This window comes from Triplophysa rosa, linkage group LG4, assembly GCF_024868665.1.
Source record: "Triplophysa rosa linkage group LG4, Trosa_1v2, whole genome shotgun sequence".
Classification (NCBI taxonomy): Eukaryota; Metazoa; Chordata; class Actinopteri; order Cypriniformes; family Nemacheilidae; genus Triplophysa; species Triplophysa rosa.
In genome coordinates, this window is record NC_079893.1 from 1,916,848 (window position 1) to 1,939,791 (window position 22,944).

General features: G+C 36.5%; 1 protein-coding gene across 1 annotated transcript in view; it reads left to right on the forward strand.

The window, feature by feature from the left end:
- gpc5a (glypican 5a) overlaps positions 1-22,944 on the forward strand; it is a 174,077-nt gene that overhangs the window by 80,612 nt on the left and 70,521 nt on the right. Inside the window, exon 7 of the mRNA XM_057331481.1 lies at positions 737-884. Coding sequence (XP_057187464.1) covers positions 737-884 — 148 coding nt within the window. The remainder of the gene's footprint in view (positions 1-736; positions 885-22,944) is intronic.

A 22,944-nucleotide genomic window follows, 5' to 3' on the forward strand; every position in this document is an offset into this window, starting at 1 on the left:
GAGTAATCCCTTACTTTACTTTTTAATGGGAAAGTAATTAAATTACAGTAACTAATTACTTAGGAACTAGTTAAACCCAACACTGTTTATTGGCAACAGTTTGTTCAAAGATAAATGAACATTAAACATTAACAAGTCTTTATATTTACAGAAAAAAACTATTAAATTACCACCTCATGCAAAGCATTCTGGGAATCAGAAATCCTCATCAACCTTATTCTGTTTCTTTTTCTCTAATTTTGGTTCCCAGTATGCTTTGCATGAGGCTTTTATTTTATATATATATTTTTCTGTAAAGATAAAGACTTGTTAATGTTTAATGTTCATTTATCTTTGAACAATCTATAGAAAGTTACTGACAAACTGCTGCCAGTAATACTGTCATATCTACAGAATTTATTAACAAACCACAATGCACTTCCAGTATTTTTCTTTATCATATATAAATATCAATATAGAAATATTTAGTAATTAAATATCCTTTGATACTTTTATTCAGGGAATATTACTTGAACCTTATTAAATAAAGTTTTTTTTCATTATCATTCAACAAACAACAAAATGTGGTATTATGGTACATTTACAGTACATTTTGCAGTGTTAAGATTTATTTCATTTTTGTTTTAAGCACGTTTAAAAGTTTTTATTGAGATCAAAAATGCTAGTTTTTAGAGATGTGTTTACATTTGTTATCATAGTTTTCATATGGTTTTGGTGTACTTTCTATGTGTCCCAGCTGTTGCAGGGCCGGCCTATCCCTAAGTTTGGCACTCTGGACCAGATTGAGACGGGAAGTGGAGATGGATACAGCGGAGACTGTGATGATGAAGATGGATGCTGGGGCTCGGGCAGTGGACCAAAAGACAGAAGAACAGTCACTTTATGTGAGTAAACACATGAGATGACCATTTACACGGTAGATACACCTGCAAAACAAAAACACAATCACTTTCCTGTGTACTTTACTACTATATTTACAGTATTGGCCAAATGTACAATATGTTTTAAAAATTGACGTCTTTATTCAAGTATATTATTAAAGAAAGCAAATATTGTACAAGATACGCCCTCCAGACATCACTGACATCCAAATTTACAGAATGTGTTATAATCAGAAGTTATAGTTCTATAAAGAGAGAAATCACACATCTGAGGGTGCCGTCAGATCGTACCGCCCTTGACGCTTGCGATTAAGAGCCGAATTAATGTCAAGCGTAAGGAAACATTTTCATATCCATCCTCCAAATGAATTATGCAATGAAGAATAATGACGTTATAAAAAAGTGGAACAAATCAACGTGGCCATCTGGTAATTACTTCATCTTCCGTGCGGGATTGGATCTCTGACCCGTGCCCTGCTAAATCAACCTCAGGGGCTCGGTGCTTCCCGTGTGTTCGTCTGATTAATCGCTCTCCTCTTTTTGTCTGAAGAGGGGTGTTCCGGGTCACCTCAACGCGCTGTCCCATCTCTCTGCTGTTTCCCTTCCTCCTGTCAATCCGCCGCACCGCATCACGCGCACCCCGCTCCCCGCTCATAATTCACAGGACGGCGTGACGTTGGCCTCGTTTATCACCGTCGTCATCCCTCTGTATCACACACACCACATCACGTATGTTTCACTCAGCTTTTCCAATCGTTCACTGCCGAATCTCCTGTTCTTCATCTCTGTCTCGTTTTCCAATAAAAATATCTCAGCAACATTACAACAATATGAACAAAACGATAGCTTGAGATATTAAGCCTTGTTTTCACAGGACGTATATTGGAGAAGTGAATTTTCTCTTGTTTTATTGGCTCTGCTGTGTTTTTTGGCATTTGTTTATTATTAGTGCTATTATTAGTATTATTATTTGCTCAGGAAAATCCCACATGAAAAAAATGCCATAGTATTTACTGTAGTAACATTTCTAGATACTATAGTGTTTTGAACTTTACTATATTAAATATTAAGGTATACATTAGTATTTACTACAGTTTAACAATTTACTATAGTTCATGCTACAAAATTCTACACTGAAAAAATGATTATGTAAATACTCAAAAATACCATAGCGTACTACAGTACAGTTTACTGTAGTTAATACTCTAATATAGTATAGTATTTGTTAATGTGGGATATCGCTGTGTTACTTACTGTACATTTAAAGTTGTATATGGAAGTAAAGTGTTTTGTTGTGCCACAAGAATCTCAGAAAACTGAAAATATTAAGCCATCAAACCCCCCCCCAAGCTGCTGAAATTTTGTCAAAACCATTTGTCTTTTTTATGTTATATATATATATATATATATATATATATGTGTGTGTATTTTACGTTATACACCACTCAGTTGTGGATGTACATACAGTATGCACTATACTTTTGGTAGTGAACTCGTGCTCTGAGCAGCTGGAGTGTGATGTCACTGTAAAATGAATCTCCCAGCTTTAGGCCCGAGCTTCAATGGGGTCACGCCAAGAGAAAATAAATGCAAAGACAACCAATGTGAGAGAAGTCTAAAGAAATAAAACGAGAAGAAAGATCTGCTCGGTCTTCACACAAAAGCGTCGTCGTCTGGCAGTATGTCTGTGTTCTCTGCCGTGTTTGTCAGTGAAGTCAGATGCTGCGCTCGCTACAGAAAACAAAAGGCGTCAGCGAGTCGTATGGGCAGGGTGTCGCATCGATCTCCGGTGAGAGAGGAACTGAAGGAAGAGCCCTCGGTGAGCTCTTATTAATGAATAGCCTGTCTCTCTCCGGACAGAATTACATGATCTTCAGCTGAAGGTGATCTTTTACATCTGATGAGCTCTAGAATCATCCTGGTCTATTTAAATAGATCCTTTTAATGGACCGGCAGCTCATTTACACTTATTATATATCCCACATTAATATGCATACGCTCGTGTCATTTTATCAACTGATTCTTGAGGTCCTACCCTGAGATGCTTTTAGAATATGTTTATTATGACCTTTCTTTGACATTATTTGGTCTTAGTGCTCAAAAATATTTCTAAAGTAAATGTTGTTTTCTAGTGAAAAAATGACGCGTTGCCACAATTATACTTTTTCATTTCAGACATTTAAGCATATACTTTGAATTGGAAAGATTAATTTGAATGAAATATTTTAGTCAATACCGAGCAGTATGTTTGCACAATTTGTCAACAATAATCATTTCAAACATTTTTTAAGATTATTAAAGGATCTTAAAATATATAGAAATAATACAAATAAGAGAGACTCCACGTGAAATAAAAAAAAATAAAGATGCTTCAAAGGTTTTTCGCAGCGATGCCATAGAAGAACCATTTTTGATTCCACAATGAACAATTCAGTTCTTTAAAGAACCATCTCTTTCTTATTTTTTTATAATTTGAAGAACCGTTTTTCGCCAAAAGGTCCTTGTTAAAGATGTTAAAGGTTCTTTATGGAATCTATGGCATCAAAGAACCCTTTGAAGCACCTTTATTTAAAGAGTGAATATACTGTAGTAATACTAGTAGTGTACTATAGCACATTATAGTCCTGCTATGGTAGATTTACTATAGTACATTGCAATATTCACTATTGATATACTGTAGTAAATACTGCATAGGTTCAAGAATACTATAGCATATATGATTTCACTACAGTATACTGAAGTATTTTTTCATGTGTGTGATGAAGAGAAAGTTCAGTATATAATGAGTCACGCATAATAAAGTTTTCAAGAAAAAGGTTCTCATGAGAACCCTTGTAGAGTTGAACATGAAGTTAAATACATTATTCAGGTTGACAGCAGGTTAAAAATCAGATAAAAACTGAGCTTTAAAAAAGTTGTCAGACGTCATGTTGAAGAGCTGCTGGTGATATGAGGTGAAGAATATGAACCGCAGTGGTCGGTCGGTGGTCACAGCTGGTAGAGAATGTTAACCGATGCTGAAATTAAAGTAACATTCACATGCAGTGCTTCTGATAACAAGGGGCTATAGGGATGAAAAATGGTCGTTCTGCTTGTTTAACTAATGCTCTCTCTGAAGAGCCGGAAAATGACCCGCTGTGTCACAGAATGATGGAAACGAACGATAATGACTCTCGTCGGAGCGCCGCGATGCTCGCTGAATCATCGGGAAGAAGGTTTCTTGGACCCGACTGTCATCAACAAAAGATCCTACTTCAGATTCAACAGAGTCTAGGAAATGGGAGCACGGCGTTCGGCGGTGCTCTTCAGCATCACTGATGACATATTTGAATATTTTGTAGCTCACAGATATTTCAGTGTTTCATCCACCTGTTGATATCAGAATGTATCTGTCATGAAATACAGCAGGAACTCATTTAAAGGAGCAACGAGGATTCTCAACTTCAGCATAGGTTTAGTTTGTTTTTCTGCTTATTTAAATATGATTTGTCATTTGTTTAAATTCAGCTTTGTGTTAGTTTTCCCATTGTGTAATATATTATAGTGCATGACAGAGGAAAAATCTGGTAAAGACTCTGGAACACGATTTGACATTCAATTCAATTCCTAAAATTATATTTAATAATAGGGTAAATTCAGATTGATTAAAAAATTATATTGATTTCTAAACCTTATATGTTTATATTTTTGAACATATATCATATTTTAATATATATTTAGTAATATATATATATTTTTTTAAATATAACAGTTAATTACATTACAAGATGCATTACATCTACTGTATACCGGATTTTGTTTTTCAAAATATAACCATACTGAAGATATTATAGTTTTATTTTAGTTTTATTAATATTATCTTTTCTTATTAGACTTTTAGTTTTTGTGTTAATTTTAGTTAAGGTTTTAGCAATTTTAGTTCCGTTTATTTGTTTATTTTTTATGTTGCTATTTAACATTAATTGTTTTTTATTTTAGTTTTGTTTTAGTATTTTGTTTATTATTTTGTTATAATAATTTTTGTGCTTTAGACTTATTTCAGTTATTTTTGTGGCAACATTTCAATTTTTCCTTTAGTCGTGTTTTTTCTAAAAAAATGTAGTCAATATTTTATCTGATTTCAATGAACAGAAGCGTTTTGAAAGTTTCAATTTTAGTAAACTAAAATAACCTTGAACCATACCTGTCAACCCTCCCGTTTTGTCATTCTCTCGTGAAACTGTTCTCAATTCTCTTGCAACGAAATACTGCAATATGCAAACACTGGTAAATCCTCCATCCATGTAAATAAAAAATAAAAACATTCTGCTAACTAATAAACAGTTAAAACAACCGAACTGCGGGACGTGTGAAGGGACAAACTGCTCGTACTTTTTTAACCACGTTTAGATGCATTTCATGTCTGATGTTGAAATCCCTGGAATAATGTAAATATTAAATTAAAATAATACCTTGCAGATATACCATTCATGGCCCCGTGAGCTGCATTAAACAGTCTGTCTTATTATTCTGAATAAATATATTGATCTACATTTAAGCAGTGCTCGAATTGAAGGGGGCCTGGGGTGATCCGGGACCCCTGTAAGGCATTAGGGACCCCCCATAAGAAGTTAAAAATAGACTTAGAGGGGTCCCTCAGATATTTCTATTTGAGTAAAAGTGATGATGATAAATATGATTAAATTCATGCAATGGATATGGTAAATTTCGTGAATTCATTATTTACAATAATTTATATTAAGTTTCTTTACAGTATGTGCTAGTTGTCATGTCTCTTTACATTTTAACGCCCCGCCCCACGTCTAAAGACCGCTAAGATGACATGACTGCTTGATCGGCGTCGCTCCGGTGAAGCTAACTTCAGCTAAAAAATGGAGAATAATAATCCTTCACTCGCAGTCTCGAAGAGAAAGCTTCTACTTTTTTGAGGGGCAATTTTCTCTCTCTATATATATTTCCACTATATTGATCAACTCCATGTGGGGGCTTTTGTATTCCTTGCGTAAATTATTATAAGACCTGGTTCTGGGGTGCTAGAGATCTCGATGAAGATGAGTGACAGCTTTTTAGTAATTATAAAGGGAGTGCTCGCTGTGCGGTTTCTATGCTATAATCCATTCAGAATTGTATAAAACTTGCTTTTCATGCTGCTAAGACCAACGGCCACATACATGCTGCAAAGTTTCGGGAATTACATCGCCATATGAATGCGGGATTCACTCTAGAAATAGCTATGATTGACATATTGATAGCAATAGTTAGTTCCTGAATAAAGCAGACTTTTGGACTGAAATGGTTGAATAGTCTGCTGACTGACAGACTCACTCATAACGGTCCCTTGCCGCCACTCACTGGACGTGACTATGTAAATGCACTGAAATCGTTGAAAAATCCCCACAACACTAACACACAGACTTACAGCCCGTCTTGTCACAATTTATATTTTTAATATCTAATAAACTAGTTTCTTGCATTTAAACAAGTCTTTTGGAACAAACATTATTATCACAAAGTGTCAATCATCCAGATGTTTTTAGGGAAAATAGTAAATACTACATTGGCAAATAACGCTAAAATTGTTCTGTTGGATGTACACTACAGTTCAAAAGCCATTTCTGATCGCCAAGCCTGCATTGATTTGATCCAAAATACAGTAAAAGAAGCCTGTTCTTTTATGTAAGCCTGTTTTTGATAAATAATATATAGTTATGCATATTATGATCAAATCTATTGTGTATTTTGTATAAACTGTATATTGCGAGACTAACCCCCACCCCCACCAATGGGTGGGGACCCCCCATAAGACTTGATTCAATTCGAGCACTGCATTTAAGAATTTGACATGAATGATGTCATGTTAGATATAAAGTCATTGAAAGATTTATAACAGTGGGGTGCCCTATTTTCCCTACACAACACCCCCAGTAATGGACTGTATTATTGAAGGTGAAACCGCAGCGGTTGAACTCAAAGCCGAGAGTCTCGTCAGACGCAGAAGAGATGTGAAGCTGCCACACTTTACATCCATGAATATGAATGACTGAGGCTTCTGTGGGCACATAGACCCACTCACAGCTGTCGCAAAGCTCATATAAACCCACAGCTTCCAGCTTAATGTCGCTCGCCACCATTTTCTCAGCCAAACTTCCCCTTTCCAATCCAAACCAAGGGCTAAACATCCGCTTTGAGTGATTTATTGCCAAATCCTGTCATGAAATCAGCTGTAAAGTGTCTCGTTTACTTTGGACGTTGCGGTCATTTTCCAGCATTAGAGCTCGGTGTCACAGCACCCCGCCGACATATGAAGTGGACAAAGTGAGGAACTCACATGGTGCTGGCTTGACCCAGAATTACCCAGAATTCTCTTTTACAACTTATTTAATGCCATGTTTTTCTCAGTTGACTCTGTGTCGCTTACGTGTTTCAGCTATATGTCAACTTTTAGTATGGTGTTCAACGAATACAAACACCACTCAATCTATCCTAACCAATTCTTTAAGAATAACTATCTAGAACAAATTAGCTTTAATATGTTAAAACAATGGTTTAGTCATGAGTTTCAGAGATGTTAAATATCTGTTAATATCATGATGGTGGAATGTCAATATTTAATCCTGTGCGTATGATTGATAGTTTTCCATTTAAATTATAAATCTGCATTTTAATGTCATAACCTCTTGGATATTGTGCCTTAATGGTTTTAACACATTATCACAATTTATATTGTACAATTGTGCAATAATTGACAGTCTTTTTTTCTCCCAACCATTCTTTTCTTTGTATTTTTTGTATTCTATAGTCATTATTTGCCTTTAGGTCCGAAACACTTTCTCATGATTTAAACTCACTCACAGAATATATTGATCTCTTAGCTTTAATGCGCTAATGGAAGAGACCTGACAGATTATTTCATTACCACAAACAATCATAAAGTTTTATTTATCAAGATAATAAGACATCATTTAATCAGTGGACGGCAATATTTCAATATTACTTTTGATTTGTGCGTTTCATTTGCTTGTAGTTTAAAAACCCAATGATTTATGTTGTTTACAAAGCGACCGCAGGAAAGAAAAATAATTAGGGCTGTCGACGTTAACGCGTTAACACATGCGATTAATATTTTTCAGATTAACGCTTTAAAATATTTAAGGCAATTAACGCAGCATCCGTTTATTTTGTCATCCTTTGTCTAGCGTTACATTATATAATCACGCTCTTATTCATGTAAAGGCCTTTAAACCATTTAAGCGTGATTTGAAACAGTTGCTTTGACGCGTTCAGTATAGATAGCAACGCGACAGCGGTCCAGTCCGGTGTATACAGTCAAGGGTCAATCTCTGTCAGACAGCGCAGCATCACTATTAACTTCTCTTTCATGCTTGAATGAACAGAAACACACAAGATTATGCCAGAAAGACCGTTTTGATAGTATTTTCGTAAGCACAGACTTCAAAGTGTTAAATAAAATCTTAAATGAATGCAAAGAGTTGTGAAAATGGGAAAGGGCGTCAGATCTGCGTGGAGCGGCAGCTCTTAAAGGGGCGGCGTTCTTAAACCTGATGCTGTGACTCCTGTCACTAATGTTCATCAAAGAACAAAAGAAAAGAGCAATTCAATATGTTTTGTAGCTTTAATTCTCTATTTAATTTACAATTTAGCATTAAAGACTGTAAAGGGTTTGAGAACTTCAATTAATTTCTGTATATTTCCTGCCTGTGAGACATGATAGCTCTCAGTTATACTGTACTTCAGTGTTGAACGGCTATAATTAATGTTAAAATAAAGAAAAATCATCAATTTAATCAGTTACTAATATCAGACTGTTGCCTTTCATTCATAAAATGATGTTGTTAAAGAAATCTGTTGTTTCTACATTAATTTGGAGATTAAATGTGAAATTATTAGAATGTAAAAGTATATTTAAATGTTAAGTGCGATTAATCGTGATAAATCAGATTAATTATTTTAATCGATTGAAGCACTCAAAATAGTGATTTTTTAAAGTTTCTAGTTTTATGTCTTTTTCCTACCTGATTTTCTAGATTTTTCCTGACAGAAGAGTTTATTGTTACAGAACTGTCTGTTGTGCTTCATGTTCGTGTGACGGTTGGTTTTGCTCCATCGATGTGCATCGATTGTGTAGAAAAGATCAAGTGACATACTCGGATGTCATTGGTTAGTTATTTTTTACTTACGAGCAGTCAAAACAAATGTTTATTGTAAGTGTAACTTTGCCTTTAAGGTTATAGGTTTGTTCAAATCACTAACACCAAGTATGAACAATACCATATTATAAGTAACGTTTATGTACTCCACACCATAAACCATTGAAATGGGATGTGAAATGGAAACGTCCTTGTGATTTTTATCAACAAAAAAAACTTGAATGCGTTTATAAGGCAGTCTTGCCCTCCCCAATATGGCGGCGGTGTTGCCGTATTGCAGCATCTCGATGTATATGTATGTCTCTGAGCAATAATAATAGTGAAGCTTGCTCATAAATGAAAACAGCAACTGATTGGGTCTAATTGATACGAGTGAATCACTCCTGCATGGTTTCTGGAGTGTTATGATAAGGTGTGGCTGTGTGCATGCGACATTATTGCCCACACCGGTGTAATGAGCTGCGGCACGCATGTGGCAGGTTGCCTGATTTTGTTAATGAAGCGTGAAAAGGCCGAGCACTCATCATTCTGTCGAGCGTTTCTATAATCAGCCGTGTTGACAGCGAGCCGTCAGCCCGCACTGCCAGGAGCCAAAGAAGTCAATTCCCACAGCGACTCCAGGTCCCATTAAGATCTAATACTCCCACATCTCACCGCCTTGTTTTCATCCCTGCGGTCACTGCCGCAGACCTCTTATTTATCAGCTGAATTCTGCTTACATGTCTATGTAAATTCACCATTAGCGACGTGGGCCGGTTGCTTTGGCTTCACTGGGTGGATGGAGTTAGAAAACACTCATCATTTGGAAGTGTCCAGGGTTTACTGTGTTGGTTTGTTAATGTAGTATTACGAGATCATGCCATGTGGGTGTATCATGTAAAAAAAACAATCTATTTGCATATGGAAGATTTCTTTAAAATGAATGTCTAGCCTTTTAGAAATGTGCTATAGATGAATTCAACGTGATTCATTCTAACTGAAATATTTACAGAAGAGCAAGACAAATGAATAGGACGATAATACGCATTGCTTGATGAGGGATTGATAGTTTACGTCATATAAGGGAAACATTTTTTTTACATTTTTAAACCATTTTGCTGCCTTAAGATCTCATTTCAACGTAATGTTTTACATTAAAAAAAGTCTTTATTTTACTTCAACTCATCAAAATAAGTTTCATGCTATGTTTTTCATGCAACTTTTTTTTATGCGTTACGTCAGTTATTGACGTAAATTAAATAGTTACTTATTAAATTAAATAAATTAAATTAAATTAAATACTTATTAAAATAGTAAAATAGCAAATTGAAATAACTTGTAAAGACAATTTTTTTAGAAGAACTTATTTGAACAGTCAAAATTATAACAAACAAAAGTGACCTGGTACAAAAATCAGACAAGCATTATAAAACACAGCTTTGAGGTTTTTTTTGTTCTTTGTTCTAGACCTCTTGAAGAATTGGTTTGACTTGGGTGTAAAGCTATCAGTGACTGCGGGTGGATGTTTGCTCTCTATCTCTCCTGCAGTTCACTTATCTAACTTCAGTTTGCCCTTGAATGTGCAGCGACTCAATAGCTGAACCCAAATGACAGTCGGCTATCACCGCTCGGCCCCCGCTGCCACGCCAGCCATAAAATCTCCCGTCCATCGCGGTCCCTCTGGACTCGAACAGTAAACATCTTATCACCTCTCTGTCCTCCATCACACCATCTAGATAATGGAGCAGAAGGTCAAGCCAAGGCTGAGGTCTAATTCCTGGAAAAAAAACAACGTTTCTAAATACGAACTGTATTTTAATGCAAGCGTGACGCAACAGAAATCTGTGTTCCCACACGCTGCTTGTCGGTCTGGTTTGAAAACCTCAGCACTCGTCGCTTTACATTTACATTTAGTCATTCTGAAGCGACAAATGAAATGAGAGAGCGTTTAACATTATTGTGCAAGTTCTATTTAGATTCTGTTGGAGCTTCTTCTGATTTAAATAAATGCACAAAAGTAGTGATTGTCTCGGAGTGAAGAAAGGAAATATCATCCGTTGTGTTTCATGGCAGGATTATGATGCTCTCTCTCATCTGAGACCTTCACAACAGATAATCCGCCGCTCGCCGCCGGCAACACTAGAGAGAAAAGAATTCCTCATGATATTTCCATCTCTTGAAAATCCATTTAAAAGTGTGACTCTGTTTAGCAGTTCTAATGGTGCCGTGATTCATCTATTCCAAACATTCCTATCTAATGAGTAATTAGGAATCTGATCCTACACGCCGAGGCTTTACATGCTAATTGAGTTTAAATCTCAGCGATTGTTTGTGGCAGTCAAATCTGAAGTGCGATGTTTTATTTATTTTTTTCTTGATTGCTTGAGAGGTGGAATAAATGGCGGTTGCTGGGCTTCACAGTAGCGTATCCGGCGTTATGCCTAAACAGATTTGTTTAATCTGCATCTCTGATTATAACGGTGTCTTCATACAGCCGAGAGAGAAGACGGAAATTCTGCATCCATAGCCAAATCCAGCCAACAGAGCTGTGGGAAGCTGGTGCGCATGAGTTGAATGCTGATATCACCTGATTTCTATGCGGCTTAAGTCTCTGGCTGTGTCTGAATAGATGTACAGAGCTGTTCGAGGCTCTTGACTGTATCCATGTACACCAACATCTGATTGCATCATACACACACACTGTTACATACACTACCTGCACTAATGTCAATTCCATCAGCCATTTATTGCCATTAAATGATCAAAGAAAAGCTTTTGTGTTTGTCAAACGTTTGTGAAGTATGTTGATCATTTAGTGGTGTTGTGTTCCTTAAAACTGGAGGTATAGGGTCACACTGTAAAAAAAGATTTGAGCATTGGGTCAAAAATGGACAAACCCAACCGTTGGGTTAAATTAACCCAAAAATGTTTAGATTTGGGCCAAAAATGGCTTCAAACAACCCAGCATAAGTTAATTTACAACCCAATCGTTGGGTTTGTCTATTTCTGACCCAATGCTGGTTTGAAATAATCCAATATTTTTAGAGTGAACCCTTGCGAAAATGAACCATGGTTTTACTACAAATACAACTAACATGATTACTAAATCATGTATTAAGCATGGTTGTGCTACCGTGACCAAAGTTTTACCGTAGTATGTGTAGTAAAACTGTGTTTATAATACAGAAAGTAGACCGACGGTTCGGGGGCAGGATGAAACGTGGGCACCGTTTTATTTTCTCGGTTCATCTTGTTGAATGACCTTTATTCAGCTGTGACCTAACGGTAGAGAGTCGTGAGTTAAAGCCGCTTGGATGTGAAGGACATTGAGGTGTGCAGGGTTTGTGCCGTACAGTTGAACTCTTTGGTATTTTATGCCAAACGCTCTTGAATGATCAGTCACCTGAACGTTGAGAAAGTTTGTGTGTTTGCCGTCAGAAGCCTGAGACCTGCTGCATCAGGTTAAAATGACTTTCTCTCTTTTGCATGTCATACATTTCTTCTTAATGACTTCAGAATGCACACATTCCTGTAAGTGCTCTTTACTGAAAGAGCCGATCAGCTTTCTTAGCGCTCTAGGCAGTAACAACTCTAATTAAGAATGATTTTAATGGATTTTTCATGTGGAGTCTGAGGGTTAAAGAAAGCAAGGTCAACAGAAATTGTGCAGACATCATGTCAGACTAAATTAATTTTCACATTTTGAATATTGTTTAAGACTCGCTCACATCAAGGATAGTAATGATAACTAAAAACATTGAGGATACTTTTAAGAGAAGAGTGAAGTCCACGTCATAACTGTTACAATAGATACAAAGCAATGATATTGTTGCGATCACGATTTTCTTCCAAGCCGATAAACATTTAACGGAGTCTTCTCCTTTTTTAATGCATCTCTGTGGCAGAATTACAGCGCCACACACTGATGTGACGTGTGTACTACATCGTTTTGAGTCGGTTTAGCGGTTTCGTGTGTACGCAGATATTTCTTGAGACGACGCCGTGAAAAGGAAAAATAAGATCGGATAGGGAAAGCTAAGAATGGAAGAGGAAAGTTTAAAGCAGCTCAGCATTGACAGCTGCTGGTTTTGGATGAGGTGTCCTGCTGTGAGTTTTCTAGAAAGGTTTGAATTCAAAGTTAAAGAGAACGTAAGCTTTAATGCATATTGTAGCTTTAATAATGAATTATATATATTTTTCCCAGCTTTCATGTACTGCTGTTCTAGCCTTGACTGAAACACCACTTTATATAAACAGCATGTAAAAACAGTTCTGGTCACTCATGAATCGAGAAGCAATAATTTCCAGTTGTGCTTTTCCAAAAATCCAAGCTGTAGATTGTAGCTGGGTCGTACAAGTTAATGTCCACTTGTGTACGTAAGTTCTGTATGTTTGTGTTGGTCTGTAGCTGTCAATCATTGGGCTGTTGGATGGTGCCCTGTCTGTATTTCATCAACCTGAAAACTCTTCATCAAACTCGTTTTTTTTAAAGAATGACAGTGTGAGTTTCTTTCCCCCGACACCTGAGGCTGAGGTGTTGCCGGGTCGCTGCTGTGTGTATTTCACACGGTTAATTGAACGTAATGAAAAACCTGTAGAAGCGTTGTGGAGTAAAAATAGCGAGCAGTGTTGAATCTGGCTGAGAATAAGAAGCACCTCCAGCGCTGTGTGTTCAGAGAGGACTCGGATTGAACGCTGCTGGAAAATTCTCTTAATTACCTTGAAAAAGGCAAGAAAACTTTTATTTTTTATTATGTCAAGTTAAAACAATGACAGACCGTTTTGATGTCTTATGTTGATGTAGCGCTTCCATCAAAGAAATTAAATATGCTGCAAATGTGTTTATTTTTTTCTTTACAGTATAAATGAAGTTGACTGACTGAAGTTGAATAAACACTCTGTGTGCTTGATGATGAAAAAGAAAAAATCTTCTGGTAGAGCGTTAAAACCGACGAGCGATAGGAAGACCCGCCTACGATAACGATTGGCTGCGCTACGTCAAGATTGGCTGCGCTGTGGGCCTGCAGCTGCAGCTCGTTACTCTTGCGATAGTGATAGAAGTCAAGGTGTGTTTGTTTGTTCACGGCATTTCAGTGATGAATGTTCTATAAACGGTGGATATAACGCTGGATTTGGAGATGGTTTGAAACTGATGGATAGAGCGGTCCCAGCTAAAAAGATGCCAGACATGAACCGCACGCGGTAAGTCAAACTAAGTCATATGTCTGTGTTTTGTTGGCAATGGGTGCGCACGTGCTTTAGTTCCGCCCCCCATCCCCCCCGCATGCGTCGTATGTGTTTGGAAATAAACGTACAGCTGTATCTGTCTTTTATAAATGTGATCAAACTAAAGACACTACGGGTATTTGAAGGGTATGATACTATTCTGTAAGTGCACAAGATTATGATGAGATATTCAGAAACTGTCTGAGTTACGTCGGGTACACGAGAGCAGAAATGGAAAGCTAGCACGATATCAAGCAAACTTCTCTCCCGGGTGGGAGAAAATTTAATCTTACGGTTAGCGATCGTAAACCAACAATTTCAGTTTAATGGGCCTCACATAAAGGAACCGCCGCAGGAAAATCCTCGGAGTCGAGCGGTAACGTTTGTACTCCGCCGCATTCCAACAATAGACTCTTTTTCTTCACGATGGATTGAATACGATCTGAAGCGTGCACAGCAATGAGAGGCTTGTAAGATGTACGGTGAAAGCATAGGTTTGGCTTTGTATGTGTTGCGTATGAGTTGTATTTCTCCCCGGTGGGTCTTGAAGTCTACGGCTGACGGGTGGGGAGCTACAAACATGCGAGAGTCTTTAAAATCAGATTAAAATTCCTCCAATAGTTCCACGGTTGTCGTACGGCTGCCAAGCAGTTCAACCGCAGCCAAGAGATAATATTAAACACAGCAAATCTTCTATAATCGCTGCAGTAAACGGGAGGCCGGGGAAGTCTTGTAAATGATACTTTCTCTAGTAGCCGACGGCGTGTTATTTTTTTGCAGCCGCAAACTGTCAGAAGATGCAGGATTAGTGTGCTTTTATTTCTCTTGTGGTAACATAAATTGTTCATGACCTTCAAATAATGTACAACGAGCTTGAATTAAAATTGTGTATAAAGTTGAATTGTGTGCATGTCTTATAAGAAACAGAATCAAGCTTAGCTTTAAGGTCTTTGCACATACAGTCCGGTGTCCCTGAATTGTCAAAACGCCTCTCAAAATGCTTGCTACAGATGCGAAAAACGCAGATAATCGAACCAAGTCTGAATTTTTTTATGACGGACGAAAATATCGGAGGCAGTGTGTAAATGCGATTGGTCGTATTTATTTTTTAATGTGCGGAAATTTCGGACTCAATGTGCAATGGCCTTTAAGAATAAATTAAGGAGGTTTGGAAAAAAACAACACACGACATTACAAAAACAAAGACAGGATCAACAAAATATTGGTAACCGATAAACCTTTACTCAATGCTCAACTAACATTTTCAACTATCTTGTTTTTACTTGGGTAAAATTTCACTTTACTTTTACATTTAATACTTAAGTGCATTCACATTTTGCATTCAAAAACAACTAAAAATGTACACTGTAAAACTTGGCTGTAATTTCGCAGCAGGTTTGCCGGTAATTTACTGTAGATTTAATTTACAAATTTGTTTAAGCATAAACTTAGCTAGTTTATACATTTTTCTTTTATAAAAAGAGACTAAATATGTCAGGTCACTTTTCTTGATATATAAATGTATTGTAATTTAAGAAGTTTTAAATATTTTTACTAGAAAACAAGACAAAAATGCTTAGGAAGAATGTCATTTTTTTGCCTTTTATGTCTGTTCTTGCTTATTTTGAATCTCAAAAGTCAAATTGTTTTAATTTTGATGAAAGTTATTGAAAACAATACTAATTGGAAAGTAGTATTAAGTAGTAATTCAATCTACAGTAAGTTACTGGCAAACCTGCTGCAAAACTACAGCAAAGTTTTACGGTGTATATATGAAATGTAGCGTATAAAACAAGCAATGAAGTATTTTGTTTCCCAAAAAGTACAGATAGTACTTCCCACCTTTGTCAATGTATGCATTATTTACTGTCAGCTTTTTGTGTGTCCATGCATTTGTTCGTCTTTTAATATAAACTGAATATTTTCTGTGTTTAAGTTAAGTTTTCTCCATTTGACACACCTAGAGGTTCTTACAATGGCAGTCATATGCATTAATGGAGACACACGGCTGACACAGATCGACCACGTTGGGTTCTGGTGGTCCTGTCAGCGGCTCTTAATCGGCGGTGGTGATTATCTGAACACGCGCTATTAAATGTCTCATGTGAGACTGCAAATGAATAATCATTGATCAGTAACAAAGCTCTCTTTCGCACATTACTTCACAATCGATCCGTGGAAACCGTTTCCAGCTCGTCATCATCACTTATAATGTGCGGCTTTAGTTTGACCCTTTATAACGCCGTAGATCTTACAGAAGTCAAGTGTTATCACACGTTCATTTATTCACTCATCTGTTTATTCTTAGGCCGTGTTCCAGAGGTGTCGGCGGGTCTCAATCACCATCTGACTTTAAGGTTACTTTATGTAGATTATGAAGTGATTTGAGATCGTACCTGAGGGTAATTTGGGTAAGCAGACATGAATTTGGGTAAGTAGACATCAATGTTTTAAGTCATTAAAAAAGTTAGAAATTGCAGCTTGGTGATGCATGAGGCACATAAACGATAGTACACTTTACCGTAAATTTCAGTCATTTTGTTCCTTCAACTTACCTTTATACAATTCCGTAGAAGTCTGAGCACTTTAGTTTTTAGTTAACTGTTTAGAAGTGTCATGTTTCTCGAGACTGCTGTTATGGGTTAAATCTTCTTGACACGTACTGTATATGAAGCTGTTCTTTGCTCTTTACTCTTTACACATTTGTCACACATCATATGGCATCCTGATTGAAAAGAGCCCATGTTAATTGCTCTGTCACATTATTATCATATTCTGAAATGTTTGTCATTTCCGGGAAAAAATATATATATTAAGAAGTGTAAAATGTAAAAATGTAAAATATTTATATAATTTATAATATGTATTTATATAATGTACATATTTAATATAAATTATATAATACAATATATCAAATTGTATCATTATAATTTAACTTGATAAAATATTAATATGAATATATATATATATATATATATATATATACAGTATATAAACATAGAAAATTAATAAATATAATCAATTATAGAACTGCATAAAGAAGTGTATGTCAGCATAAGTCTTGAAAAAATCTCATGTCTATAGACATGACAGGTAAAACATTGCCAGTTAAGAAAGATGAAATAAAATTAATATAAAACAATTGTCCATATAGTTTTCTCATAGATTTGAATGTGGCAATTTATTGTTATTTTGAATTGTTGAATTAATTGTTGAATTTGTGGTTCGGCTGATAAGATGATAACAAGAACTGCTCTACTAATTGAATAACAGCTCATGACACACACTTTAATCAAATCATGAATGATTAAAAATCCACACGTTCAGAAATGAGATTGTGTGAATTATTCAGCGTGTAGTCTGATTTAGTACCTCCAAATCAGATATGAAGAAAATGAAATTGCTTTGCTGTGATTTCCACACATTTAAGGGAATAAATGAACGCTGGAGTGCATTTACAACTACCTAAATCTATCCAGAATCGGCTGAAAACAAACTCATTAAAGACTTGATGTTCTCACATCATTATTTGACCTGTGTTACCGCGGCGCTGGAGGCTTTTGGATTCATCGCTCCTATCGGCTATAAACCGGTTTGCGTTTGGAAAAGATCCGCAACAGCAGAGCCAATGGATTTAACTCAACTATTCAGGGCGGCTTTGATTTCAAGATAAAATTCAAAGCGCATGGCATTTTGGCAGGTCATCCACACGATAGTGCCAGCTTGACTTTTCCAAATGTGATGTGCGAGAGATTAGATTTGATCCCTTAGATTTTCTTTGGAAAAGGTTGACAGCGTTTTACCGTTGATGCTCATCTGTAATAACAGACAGCGCTTGAACGACACGTAAAGCAATGCCACACACGTGTGCTCTGGGTGCTTGGTTTGTGTTGCTGAGGATGCTTTATGTGGTTGCTATGCTAGCCGGTTGCTAGGCGGCAGTTAGAATGTTAGTTGTTAATATATCTGATTAACCTGTAACCTCAAGCATTTGTTTTTGAAAACACAGAATAAAACGCAAAAGAAGATTCACGCTCATGTTCTCACACGCCTCTCACAGTGACAAACAAATTCTGGAAAATAAGTTATTTTTCTGTCTGTTTGTGTTAATTATATTTCTCTCTTTTCTTTTGTTCATCTCAGCCTCCGTCGCGTTGCTCTTCACATATCTGCTGAGCTCTTCTCTGAGTGTCTTTTGTCTGGCTTCTGTGTGTTTGTCTTTTTGATTCATGACCCGTAATAAATGACCCGTCTGCACCTGTAACGCAAATCAAACGATGAGTAAAAGCTTTTGGATGGAGAGAGTGCTTTCTTTCACAAACACATTCTTCCGTTTGAAGACTAAAACCCAAAAGTCTATAGAACGCGACCTTGTTTTGTGTCTTAACACGTGTTCATGTTGGTCTAGTAAAGGATGTCATTCGTGTTTCGTCACGATGTAATATCTTTTGACTCTCTCTCTTGTAGACCGGGCTGGCTTTCTTCTGGTGCGTCTCGCCCACTTTTATGAACCCGTTGAGTCCTGAAGGATTTGAGGTCGTAATGAAAAGTTTATCTTGACTTTGAGCGCGTTCTGTTAGTGTTAAAATTCGCCGCATTCGAAATTGCCTACTTCCATACTATATAGTAGGCGAAAATGAGTCATGAATAGTATGTCCGAAACCTCAGTGTGCAAAAAACAGTAGGCGAGAAATACCCGGATGGTCTACTGCTTCTGCCGAGCAGGGCTCTAGACGAACACTTGAGACAGGTGGCACTGGTGCTGCCAAGTTATTCATTTGGTGGCACCAGCCCTTAATTTGATAGCATCAGAGTCGTGGGGTGAGGTAAGAAAAAAGAATCACTAAAACTTCATTAAAATGTATTTAATAAATTAATAAATCAATTAGAAATGAATACAAATCATTGTTTATGATTGTATTATTTTTATTGTATATGTAAACTCACTTTACCATATTTAAAGCACATCTTTCTTAAAGCTACTTTCTTACTTTATTTGTTGTGAACGACTCCTATAAGAGAGCACAATTCCTTTAATATCAGTGAGTGTTTTTGGGCCCGTCCGTTGTTGTTTGATGAACATTATAAACAGAGATCTTTATTATGCTGCTGCCCCTTTAAGAGCTCGCGCAATATACTGGAACACGTGTTTTGTTTCCCAACTGTTTGGTCACGAAACTGAATACCTTGACAAGGTTTCTTGTTAATATGGGAATTTTTAGGTTATTTTGTGTTAATATGTCCGTTTCAGAGTAAGAAGGCGTGAAAGAGAACTCTGTTTAGTATTTTGTGCTCAGACTCTCTGGGCGCGCGCATCTCAAACAACCCGCGAGACCTGAAGGCTTTTAGTGATTATTCTTCATGACAGCTGCATTGATACACGTTTGGCTTCTATCAATAGCGACTCACAAATAAAAAGTATATAGCATGATGTATAACGTTTTGTATGCTTTGCAGTATTGTTAGAGATCTTTATACAATAGTTTAGTGCATAAAGTTTAAACACGTGTTTCCTGCATTAGCTTCACAAGCATACAATACTCGCAACACATTTCCTTATCTTTGCTGTTTTGTACCTTAGCAGGGGAAATTCTTGTATTCTGCATATTTATTTAAATTGCGAGATTGGGCGCTTCACTCTTTCGGTCCTTTGCCTCCTACCCGCCAATTACGTCTTTGGGGGCGGGGCCACTGATAGATAAATGAATGGTTGAAGGAGGGGAGATGAAAATGAGTGACTGAATGCGCCGCTTACGCAATATAACATTTCTGCGCATTAAATTTATAATACGCAAAAATTATATATTGATCAGTTTGGCAGTCGCACCGGTGCGACCATTAAGAAAAACTTGTCGCACTGGCGGGAAAAATAGTCGCAAATTGCCACCATTTAGTCGCAGTCTAGAGCTCAGCCCTGCCGCCGAGATTCGTGAGTGTGGATCGGATGGACACTTCTCTATCCCATGATGCCACGGGAGCTGAGCAACGGTCAAATCTCAAAAGTGAGTCAAATAAATATAGCGGAAAACTTTAAGGCGGGCGTCCGTTTTTAATGTAAGTGCCAATAAATGAATTTCTTGTGACTAAATTATGTTTTTATCAACGCTCACGTGTAGGCTGTTTCCTGTTTTCAAGTACAAATGTCTGAAAATTCTTGAATCAAGATGCATTTTCTTGATGAGCAAAATTGTCTAAAAACAAGACTTATTTTCTCAGGTCATTTTGCTCATCAAGAAAATGCATCTTGATTAAAAAATGTTTAGAAATTTGTTCTGCAAAACAAGACAAAAATACCAATAAGAAAGTCATTTTTTGCAGTGTATGCGATTTCGGACACAGCGATTGTTTTTCCAATTACGGATGACAGGATCCATACCACATTTGACTTCTTTGTCTTGTTTATTTTTCAGCTTGGAAATGTTTCGTCGCTACATACAGTAATTGTGTTTATTGTGTGTTTGAATAATTATTCAACAATGTGAAATCACGTTTGTCCCATACAGTAAAACGTTTAAAGATAACTCGAGAAAAACCATAACTGCTCTGCATTTATCATCCATTGGTGTGGACATTCACAAACACATTCTCTTGTGTATTTGACAAATCATCAAACTCTTCTGGCAGATTTGAGATTGAGCCAAAGCTCTCACCGATTTATTTTGTCAAGTAAATTAAAGCTACTGCACGACTTTGTTTATCTGTTTTTAGGACATAAGTGGATTAACAGTCAGTGGTTTGTAAATGCATAAAGAATGTCATAATTATGATTTAATTAATAATTATCACATTATTGTTCACTTCACTGATTTTGAACGCCTCAGGTGACGGATGGAGGTTAACACGTATCGAATAAGGTGACAGGTTTCAATTAATGCGAAATGTAACAAAAAGTCGTTCACTTCCCAGGTGTGTAATTGCGTAGCATGAGCTTGTTAGCACTTTTGGGAAAGTTGCACGTAAAGCAGCATCATACACTATATGTAGATCCTGGAGTTTGAATCTGTCACATCTTTAATTGAATCACACCTCCATTGACACGGCTGTCTTTCTCTTCTGCTCAAACAACACATGAAGTGATCTGATCGAAAACTAATGCTGCTCACAGTTGCTCCTACAACCAAACTTTAATCTTTCTACATGTGCCATAAAATACCTTACAGTCATTTTATTAAGTATACTTTATTTTCAAGTGTGTTATCTAGTATGCATACTAATATCAATGTACTAGCAGTATACTTGTGTTTTATTTCAGTACTACTTGATACCACTTTTTAGTTTATAAAAGTGTACTTTTAAGTGTACTTAAAGTGTAACAGTACTAGAACTTTAAAGTTTACTCACCGTATATAAATGACTACACAAGTACTGTACTTGTGAGTTTTTGTTAAGTTTACTATTTACAGTATATTTACAGGGAATTTAAAGTACAGTTAAATTTGCCTTTTAAGTATACTACTGTGTTCCTATTTAGGTGTTAATTTGTATACTTCAAAGTAAACACAACTACAAACCAAGTATACTTAGAATACTTAATCATACTTTTAAGTATTTCCACATCAAAAGATTGAGGTTAAATATAGACCAAACATATTTAAACTTTTCTGTCAGTATAAGTCAATGGTACATACATATGTTTAATTTGAGGTTTTAATTCATGAGACGTACAGTAGATAAAAGGAAGAGTAAAAGTATACAGTCTTGTTTTAGTTTAAAAGGAGCGTACGAATAGCACACTTGAATAAACTTATTTTTTGTGAGGCAGAAGAAACACTATGAATTACAGTTTTTTGTTATAAGAAAAATATCTGCTTGACTCCAAATCTCAAATGAATGTTTTATGCCTAAGCATTTACTTACGTGAGAAGTAAAGTGGGAAGATGTACAGTCATCCAGACGTTAATAAAATAAAAATATCTCCTGAATGCCACCTGATGCCATTGCTCACGGTTATCCGATGGTACACTTTACAGAGAACACACTGGCTGAGAATTCCTGACCTGTGAGATGTTGTGTATGTAGGATTCAGCGGCGTGTGGTGACTTCAGCTGAGATTCATCATTCTAATACAGGTAGACAGTTTAATAATGCTGCCGATGGCTTGCTGAGAACAGTGGGACGTTTGTTTAACCCAACGCAGTTCAGTCATTAGACTCTGTCTTTAGAGGACTGGATGAGAAAGAACAACACTGCTGTGATGATGTGAACATTACTGAGTTTGTTCTACAGAAGAATGAGCTGTCGAGCCGCTACTTCATTTTCTTACCTCACCGTGTGTTATTCTACCAATAGTGTGAATAATAAACATATGTATTTCTCTTCTGATTCATTTCTTTCTATTCGGTGTAAATTGAGGACTTAAATGAGAGGGTTTAATCTGTGACATATCTTTGGGAAAAAGCAAAAATTAGAGTTAAATAGTTGTGGATGGTGGTTGCTCTAATAGTTTTTCTAATGAAATATATTATAGATGGATTGATGGAAGGACGGACAGCCAGTAGACAGACAGACAGACAGATAGATACACAGACAGATATATAGACAGACAGACAGAGATAGACAGACAGACAGATATATAGACAGATAGATAGACAGACAGACAGACAGACAGACAGACGGATACACAGACAGATAGACGGATACACAGATAGATAGACGGATACACAGATAGATAGACGGATAGATAGACAGAT